Source organism: Lagopus muta, chromosome 19 (assembly GCF_023343835.1).
Source record: "Lagopus muta isolate bLagMut1 chromosome 19, bLagMut1 primary, whole genome shotgun sequence".
NCBI classification, from domain to species: Eukaryota; Metazoa; Chordata; class Aves; order Galliformes; family Phasianidae; genus Lagopus; species Lagopus muta.
The window spans coordinates 6,955,791-6,965,680 of record NC_064451.1 but is presented as its reverse complement, the minus strand read 5'-3'; the positions used below and the strand labels follow the sequence as shown (position 1 = coordinate 6,965,680).

Sequence of the window (9,890 nt, the reverse complement as noted above, 5' to 3'; positions counted from 1 at the left end):
GCCTCTGGGAAGTCTGAAAGCCACAAGTGACCGCAGTGTTCCCAGGTATGGTCATAGCCATAGGGTTTTAATGCCTTTAAAACCACTTTTTTTTTTTCTTTTGCTTTAATTCTATCTGTCCCCAGAGGACGTATGTTCCTGCAGGAACCTGGAGGAGCCTTCAGACCCATCGCACTTGGTTGGAAATTTAAGCTATGCAAAGATTAAAAGGCAAAATTACAAAGCTTTTTCTTTTAGTGGAATGTGCCTTGCATGGAGGTTGTGTGGTATTGTGTTGAGGAACACAAGCTATGCAGCACTGCCAACCACAGGCATTCAAAAGTCATGAGTCAGACTCCCCCAAATCCTAAGATTGGTTTCATTCCCTTCTGGCTTCTGAGCCTTTAAACATCACAGATTCAAACTTTTCTCTTCAGAAAATGAGATTTTTGGCCAAGGGGGTCTGGAGCTGAGATCTTCCCATTGCCACTGTGCTCCAGCAGCTGCGAGTGCAACAAAACCTTTATGCCCCATGAAACCAGCAATAAACACCACTGCAAGACCCCCACCTATTTCCACCTTTGGCATCCAAGCAGCCCACCCTGAAGCAGAACCAGAGGGGTAAGAGCAACAACAAACAGGTGACAAAACATACGTCCTCATCACTAATGGTGACGTTGTAACAGGCAATGACCAGGTAGAGGGGCAGGGAAGGGTGGAAAACCCAAAGGAAAAAAGCAAAGGTGTCACACACAACAGGTTTATTCAATAGGGAGACAGGAAGCAGGAATCATTAAAGCCAAGCAGTAAGCTAAAACAGGGCCAGGCCTCACAGAGAACAGACGTTTGAAGTGGCAATTTATTTCACTAATAAGGCTGCAGGTGCAGAAGGGGGTGGGTGGGCACTGCCCCATAGCCAGCACCATGCCTGGAGGGCCCTTTCCCCACACCTGTGACTTGCAGTCCTACAGAAAGGATGGTGGTTCTATCAAAAGCTCTCTTTGCATTCATGCAGCGGCTCTGACAAAGGCGATGGGAGGGATTTTACCCCAATGCTCTGCTCGCCCCTGCTCCTTGGGGTAGGGAAGGCGGCTCCTTCACTCACCCAAAGGAGAATATATTCTTCATATTCGATACTGGCATCGATCCCCACTCCTCTTTCAGTGCATTCTACACTCAACCTATCACCCTCACATTAAAAATAACACAAAACTCTCTGTGTCTCCTTTCTCCTCTGCAACGTCTGAGCTGAAACAGTAGAAGTGCTCACAGAGAGCCATGGTTAGTGTTACCCTGGAAGGATCCAGGCCGGCATACCAGAACCTGGTTTTGGCATCTGGGAACCACTTTTCAGCCATATGTATCACCGTTCTTGTGTGCACTCTGGTCCACACAAAATTAGCCCTGTGGAATGTGAATGTGAAATTTGCTTTCCAGAAGCACTTAAAACGCAGGAGCTAAAATTTGCTCTTTCTAGATTTCCTACCTGTTTAAGAGTGTAGGAACAGAATTCTGACCCTTTGTCCCTTGGGTTCCTTCCCTGGAAGATGTGCAAAGCCCATGTCTAGCACCGTGTGTTGAAACAAAGACCCCGAGGTGAGCTGCCACCTGCCCTGCACGCTTTGCTTTGGGCTCTCTTTTTCAATCCATGCTGGAACACGTGTGCAAACCAGGGGTGTTTTTTTTCCTTCGTGCCTACAGTGCTGGCTGCAAATCAAGCACCAGCCCAGGGCGTGCAGCTGGGAGAGACAAAACCCAAAGCACCTGAGGAATGTTTTCTTGCTCCTGAGAGCTCCAGCGCTTACTGCCCAGGGCTGGCACGCGCTGCAGCCAGCAGCCAGCTGGGTTTCCCTTCCCCTGGGCTCCAGCTGTGTTTTGGGCAAAGAAGTGAGGGGGGTTCATGTGACAACGGTTTGATCAGATTTTGAAGCTGTTGCATGACCGCCACAGTCACACATCCATGCGAATGGTCCCAAGGGGTTGCCATGCACACAGTTGTGGACATGTGTTCACTTTGCTCCAGTTCCCACTCAGGAGAAGTTGGGTAGTTCTGTGCTGGGTCGAGGTGAGAGATTTTCACGGTGTAAAGGGATCATAGAGGTTTTCACTGTTTATTTGCAGTTTTGCAGGGATTGGTGCTAAGCTCGTGCAGGCAGGAGGGCAGCTGAAGACGTGCACAGAGCAGCTTCCTGTGAAGGGATGCTCGCCTGCAGACCTGACCAGTTACAGAACCACAGAATCATTCAGGTTTTAAAAGACCTCTCAGATCCCCAACCCTCCCCACCATGCCAGCAGATAAGTCCCACAGTGCCTCATCTCTACGGTTCTGGAATTGTAGCCCCACCACTGCCTGGACAGCCTGTTCCACTGCATTACCACTCTTTCAGAACAGCAGTTTTTCATAATATCCAACCTGAGATATCCTATAGAACAGGACCCCATCACATTGTGCCTGGAGGAAGACTGCCAGCAAACCCTCCTATGCCCACACCTTGATACTACTGGGCCATCCTCATTGCACGCAACACCCAAGTGACTCCTCCTCCCTTTCCAGCCTGTCTGGAGGCTCACAATGCCTTTTTCTCTATGCGTTCCCATCAGAGGCACGGGCAAACCCATGCTATAGAGCTCACACACAGTTGGTGGCTCCCAGCAGCCCACAGCCCCCTTCCAACCCCCACCAGCACAAAGGCGTTTGCTCAAGCTCAGCATTCCTGCTCCCTGCTCATGAGAACAGCTGGACTGAAAGGATGCTGAGAATCCCTGCAAGGCTCCAAGGAAAAGATATTAACCTAGGAGGGGATCAGCGGTGATATAATAAAAAGGCATAATAAAAGAGAGAAGCCACTGAGTGGATTAGCAGCCCAAATTTTGCTTGGCTTTTGGTCTCCTTCCCTCCAGTTCTCCCACACCATCCAGTGATCTGCTCCTATTCCTCTCTGCAGAGGGAAAGCTCAGTTCTTGAATTTCCATGGGGTTGAGTTTCACCCTTCCTGAGCACCCAGGCACACGCGTGTATAGGCGGCATTTCACACCAGATAGGATGCTGGCTCAGATTTGATGCTGCTCCCATGCTTGTTGCTCCCCAGCGCCTCTCCTCCGTGGATAAAAGCCAGATTCAGAGCTCCATGGGTGTGTGCAATAAACGCATGTGCATTACAGCCAGTATTAAGCAAACCGCAGTCGTCGAAGGACACAAACAGCTGGGGCATTGCAGGGCATGGAGCATTTGCTGCCCCAAGAATTTTGCTATCCAGGAGGGAATGGAGTGCATGGGCGGCTCAGCTGTGCCACAGCCCGCAGCTGTTCCCTGCCTGCAGCTCTCTGGACATTTAAAGTTTAAAGCCTTCTCTCCACGTCTGTTTTCTCCTCCATCTCCAGCAGCTCACACAGACCCAGGAGCCGCCGGCCTGTCAGGCACCCATGGGCTCACTGGTGGCCAAACTCCTCCTGCCCACCCTCAGCACTTTGGTCTTTCTCCCCACCATCAGCATCGCGGCCAAGCGGCGCTTCCACATGGAAGCCATGGTCTACTTCTTCACCATGTTCTTCGTGGCGGTAAGAGTGCATGTGTTTTTCCTCCCTCCCAGTGTCAGGAACAGGGGGGTGTCCATGGGGGTGAGAGGGGATGTAACCAAGTGACCACCAGAATACCCAATTTTAGCTATCTCCCACCGTGTGCAGTGCTGAGCAGTGTGTTCTTGAACGTCCCCATCCTTGGAGACACCCAAGGTCAGGCTGGTTGGGGACACGAGCACCAGACTGAGCTGTAAGCGTCCCAGTTCAGTGCAGGGAGTTGGACCAGATGGCATTTGAAGGTCACTTCCGATTCAAATGATTCTATAATTCTATGGCCCTGTGATTCTTTGGGTGGATGTGCCGAGGGCTGTCCTTAAGGGGACGTAGTGGTGTTTCATGGTGAATTTAGGAAGGGTCTGGATGTGAAACAGTGATTCAACACAGTGTTCTGGAGCCAATCCTCTCTTTGTTTTACAGCTGGGAAATAGCCACGCTGGACTGAGGGTTTAAATGCCATTCAGAGTATCTCACTATGCTTCTGTCCTTGTAGCCAGAAGCACACAGTCAAATTCTTGATTTTGCAATTGCTAAGTGCTGGTGTGAGCCATGCTGGAGTCAGGGACTTTTGCAGGGGGGAAGGAAAGGCTAAAACATGCTGCTGAGCTATCGGGGAAAATAAGTTTTACCCCTCCACTGTGGCAGTGATGTGAAAGTCAGCACCTCCTGCCCCCCTTTTGTTCATTTCTCACCACCCATCCTAAGGCATTTCATGGAGCAATTTGTGTCCCCTGCATGGACACAGAGACAGTGGATAGCGAGGCATCTTCCTGGTGCAAACAGCTCTTCTGCAGCAGAACTGAGGGTAAAGCCCTCTACGCTTTTATTCCTGAGGATCCACCATTTAAAGCCCCATTTAAAGCACAGTGCAGGGGGAAAACTTCTGCCAGTTCCATAAAGACTCCAGGAGCAGTCAATAAACCCATCCCCGCCGAGCACAGCCCCCCCCTTCCCCCCCCAGCTCCCTCCCAGCTCCCCGGGGAAGCCAGACATCTACGATTTCATTTTGCACCGCTTCTGTGTCTGCTCCACCTTCCCCAGAAGCCCATCGGAAAGTTGGCGTGTGCCTGGAGGGGAGGCGGGACGGATCCTCACCGCGGAGCCGAAATCCTCGCTTGGGGAAGGGGCTGCAGCTGCCATCCGGATGGGGCAGGGGGTGACAGCTGCTGCCATCCCCATTCTTGTCACATCCCCTCCTGGGTTGCATGTGGCCGTGCCCAACAAGTGGCATGATGCCGGCCAGAAAGGCACTCCTTCTCCTTCAGCCCTTCTCCTCCCTGATCTCCAAACACAGCCTGAAGCAGGGAGAGGAACGATGGCCATAGTGCTATCATTGCTAGAAACCATGGTGAGCCAAAGGGCTCCGAGTGATACCCATGATACAGAATAGCAGCATCCTGCTCTGCATGGCAGTGGGGCTGCCCCATAGGCACGGGGCCAAGCAGTGCTGGGACCTTTCCAGTGCTATGGTGCTTGTGGTGGGAAGTGAGTAGGGCTGGGAGCAGGTAGGGAAAGGTGAGCACCAGGCAGGAGCATTGCTGTGATTGCTCTGCGAAATTTCTCTTGGCTTGGTCTGCATCTGTGCTGCATGACAGTGATTCTTTGCAAATATCCCAATCGATGAGCAACATCCAGTGGACAGGAACCAGCAGGCACTAATGAGTGACGTCCCCAGTATCCAGACTCTGTCCATAAAAACCCTAATTAGCCCATACGGTGACCTGGCATCTAGACGTGTTTCATTGGGAAACTCATTAGGAATTCTTTTACAAGAATCTTTCACAATTAAGATCAAAACTGTCTGAGCCCTTCCTTCTGCTGGAAGAAAGCAGCTGTGGGTCCCTGCTCACAGCAGTGGTGTGGTCATCACAATGCAAACTCTGGCGCTGCCTGGAAGGCAAAGCAGAACCAGTCAGCAGATAATTTTTAATAGGACAGAAGGGTGCTGGCACTGGGGTGGTTTGCCATTGGGTACGGTGATATTGTCTCTCCAATAGATTCACTGCTGCACATCAGCAACCCTGGTGGATCTGGGACTGTTCTGCTCCTATGGTTTAGCAGCCACACAAAGTCTGTTTCAAACCAACTGATAAGAGGAGGTATATTTTACCTGTCTGTGGGTAAGAATCTAGATCTCTAATGTTCTCTTTTTTTCTTTTTTGAATAGATTTACCATGCATGTGATGGCCCTGGCTTATCGGTGCTATGTTTCATGCGCTATGACATCCTGGAGTACTTCAGCATCTATGGGACAGCTCTGTCCATCTGGGTGTCCCTGATGGGTAAGCACGGCTCAGGGTCCCTGCAGGTGGGTGCTGGTTGCAGGGCTGTGCTTTGGAGCTCTACTACATCACTCACCTCTTACAGAAGTCAGCCCACGCCATGGTTTGGTCTTTCTTTATGTCATGGAATCATAGAATGGATTGGGTTGGAAGAGGCCTTAAGGATCATCAGGCTCCAAACCCCTTGCCATGGGCACGGCTGCCTGTGTACCACACATACCTTGGAAAGTCATTGCACCTAGTGGATGGATGCACACCAAAACCATCCCACATGGTAGTTGGGATGGCTTTGCTCTTTGAGATAAACAGAGCCCTGGAGCCAGCTGTTACAATAAATTAGGCACTCTTCTTCCATCATTAGCTTTTCACATAAGCAAAATTGTTTACTTCAGATAGGCTCATGCAATCTTGTGCTTTGGTTCAAGGAACCAGCAGCACTGGGAGTACTACAGGATGACTTGGTCTGAGACCTCACACACCAGAGAATCTCACTTTTCTCTTCCCTGTCCCCACACTGTGCCCATTGGTTTGTGTGCTGAAGTTCTTCTAGCCATGGAACAGCCCACATCCCAGAATTGAGGCATTCAAAGTGCAGAGCTTGCCACTTCCCTAGGCAGCAAGCAAACCAAAGTGGTTTAGTCAAAACAAATCTATCTCCCTAGTTATCAAGCCTGGTCTGGGCTGTTGGAAATTATTAGATCTGATTAGAAAAGGCAGAAAGATACTCTACTTGCTTTTCATTAAAAATCCTGACTCTGGCATATTCAGGTTTCCTATTCTCACATTCCCTCCATTCTCTATTTTTCCCCTCTTGTTCCTCATTCACCACTGAAACGAGGCAAAATAGGAATGAACACAATGAAAGAACCAGAGAAGGGGGAAGGCTGCAGAAGGGCACGTGGTCTGCAAGGGACATTTCTCAGTAGATGACGGCAGGGTCAGGGAAGGTCGGTGCTGATCCAGGCGCTTTGGTTCCTCGCAGCAAAATTTCAACTCGATTGCTTCATTAACCGCGTTCAAAAAAAATCGGACAGCAAATCAATAAATAATAAAATAAATAACCCCAGACTAAGATGTTTAAAATATTGACCCGCGGGGAAACAACAGAGATTAAAATGCGGACATGATCCCTTAGCCAAACTCCCTATAAAAACCTGATCCAAGGACATGGAGGTGCACTGACTGCAGCCCAGGGAAGCCTCTGGCTGTGCCTTGTAAAGCCCAGGCGCACATGTGCGGACGCAGACCCTCGGGCACGCTTCCCGGAATGCAAATCCAGGACAGCCATAACACAGCTGTGCGAGCTGGAAAAGCATGGAGCCCACTGGGATCCATAACTTTTATCAGTTATTACCCCATTCTGTGCTAAACAAAAGCCTTCAATAATTCACTTGCACTGGCGACTTCCAGCTTGCAAACCCAGGCAGGTGCCGGTGTCGCCCATCAGCCTGGAGCCCCATCCCCACCACAGCCAGGAAATTTGGGAGGGCTTTGGGAAGAGCAGGAACCAGGCACAGCTCCACCAGCTGCAAGATCCCTGCTTTCATCCCTGACTTTTCGGTTGAGGCAGCAGCAGGTTCTGCCAGGGTCAGCCCTACAGGTGTGCTGAGCTCCCTGCATTTGCAGAGCCAAGGGGAAGGGGTGAATGCACATCCCAGCACTGATGGCTGTAGAATCCTAATCCTAACCCTAACCTAAAGCACAGCCCCAATCATTAAGGTTGGAAAAGACCTCTGAGATCATCTAGTCTGACCAATCCCAGACCCAATCCTGGGGTCCCTGGGATGAGGCTTGGGCACCCCGAGCTGCTCTCCACACCACGGGAGCAGGAAACACAGCTGAGCCAAATCCATGCTCTTTGCCCACAGCCCTGGCCGAGTTTGATGAACCAAAGAGATCGACCTTCGTCATGTTTGGCGTGCTCACCATCGCTGTGAGGACCTACCATGACCGCTGGGGATACGGCATCTACTCGGGACCCATTGGGACAGCTGTGCTGGTGATCACCGTGAAATGGGTGCGTCCAAAGGGCATGCCTGGGGCTCTCCAATTACCTGCAAGAGGTTTTCAAGGTCCAGCCCCAAGTTGAACTTGTCTCTCAGACAGAGGCTGGGTTTGCAAGGGCGCACGCATCCTTAGCTCAGGTTTTGGGGCTGAATGTTGAGAATCCAGCATTGTGCAAAAACAAACAAACAAAACAACAGAGGCAGAAGGAGCACAGGGCTTGCCCAGTGCAGGCAGAGCCCACAGCCTCAGAGCGTGACTGCAGCTTTGCATGGCTTTGTGTTAGAGTGTTTCATGGCTTGGTGTTAGGAGAGATTTAGACTGGATATAAGGAAAAAAAATTTACAATAGTGGTGATGCAATGGCACAGGTTGCCCAGAAAGGTGGTGGGGTTCTGTCCCTTGAGAAATCCGAGGTTGGGGGATGGGGCTCTGAGCACCTAGTGGAGTTGCAGGTGTCCCTGTTCACAGCAGGGCATTGGATCAGGTGGCCTTTAGGGATCCCTTCCGACTCAAGTGGTTCTGTGGTTCTTTGTGTTAACATTAACGAGATCTGGGCATGGAGCCCCTGTGGGCCACAGGTGAGGCTGCTCAGTGTGCTCTGTGTGCTTGCAGCTACAAAAGATGAAGGAGAAGAAAGGGCTGTATCCAGACAAGAGCGTCTACACCCAACAGATCGGTCCTGGCTTCTGCTTCGGGGCATTAGCACTGATGCTGAGGTTCTTCTTTGAGGTACCATTTGCACTCTCGCCCACATTGACATCTCCAGAGGTCATCACCCTGGCTAACATTTGTGCCACGAATAGATCCAAACCGTCCTCATGCCAAGGTGAAGGCCCCACTGGCTCCTGGATGCACACAGCCTTGCTTTCAACCTCTGCTCCCACCACTGCCCAGTGCCCCTGTTCTGCATGAGAGCTCACACGTCCCACCCACACCGTTACGGCTGCTCCGTGCATTGGGAGCTGTGAGATCCGACCTCGCCGCCATCCCCAAGGGTTATTTTTCAAAGCATGCAGTAATTGCACATTCTAGCAGAACATAAAAATGTCACTTTGCAGCGCGTCCCCCCCCCACCGCACCCCATCCTCCCTCCTGGCCTTCCCAGCCTCGTCCTTTGCAGGGTAATGAAACACTTCATTCACCAATTGGGAAATGTGCAAATTGGAATGTGTTAAATCCACTTTGCCTCTTTTTTTTTTTTTTTTTAAGGCTGAAAATCGTTTCTTCTCTGACAGCAGGACTCAGGATATCTCTTTTATCCCTTTCCTTTGGGCTACTTGCAGAACCCCCACGCTCTGCACCCACTGGCCCAGTAATGCTTTCCCCTTTGCAGGAGTGGGACTACACCTACGTGCACAGCTTCTACCACTGCGCCCTGGCCATGGCCTTCGTGCTGCTGCTGCCCAAGGAGAACAAGAAGGCCGGGGGGGCTGGCAGCCCTGCCAGGCTCGACTGCTCCACGCTGTGCTGCTGCGTCTGAGCCCCCCGCATGGTGCTTTGCTCCAGAGGATCTTTGCCCACCAGCCCCATACACACCCAGGGCTTTTCTTCTGTGGAATGGTTTGCTCTTTCCACCATCAGCCCCAGCTGATGTGCTTTCACTTTGCTCAGTTCCCCTGGTGAAGCCTTTGCATGGGGTGTGCCCCTGTGCCAGAGAGCTCTGCATCACCCTGTGCGCTCTTGGTCACGTCACCTCCCCCTGTCCCCTTTGCTGGCCTGGGAGGACCAGAGCTTCAGGACCAGTTTGAGCACATAGTTCTCTGTTTGTAACACCCAGAACCTTTTTGTGAGATGTTTGTATTTTTGTGAGATATTTACAATTTTATTTATGCATTCTCTTGATGTAAATAATACTTATTTGCAAAGACTTGGCAAATGTGCAACACCAGCATTTCTCAAGTGGTGCAGATCCCCTCCCTGCTCAATCCTGTCTTTCTCCAGCCCCAAACGCTTTGGGCACAGCCACCCCATCCCCTGCCTCACCATCAGCTGCAGCTTTGGGTGCTTTGGCCAGGCCAGCAGGTGTGCTCACAGCAAGCATCCTTAG

General features: G+C 51.1%; 1 protein-coding gene across 1 annotated transcript; it reads left to right on the top strand.

Annotated features, from left to right (window-relative positions):
• The first annotated feature begins 3,402 nt into the window (after window positions 1-3,402).
• On the top strand, window positions 3,403-9,531 carry MYMK (myomaker, myoblast fusion factor). The gene is made up of 5 exons (XM_048965922.1): window positions 3,403-3,537; window positions 5,723-5,837; window positions 7,706-7,854; window positions 8,456-8,572; window positions 9,177-9,531. The coding sequence occupies exons 1-5, from the start codon at window positions 3,403-3,405 to the stop codon at window positions 9,321-9,323; spliced, it is 663 nt and encodes a 220-aa protein (XP_048821879.1). The 3' UTR covers window positions 9,324-9,531.
• The last annotated feature ends 359 nt before the right edge of the window (window positions 9,532-9,890 follow it).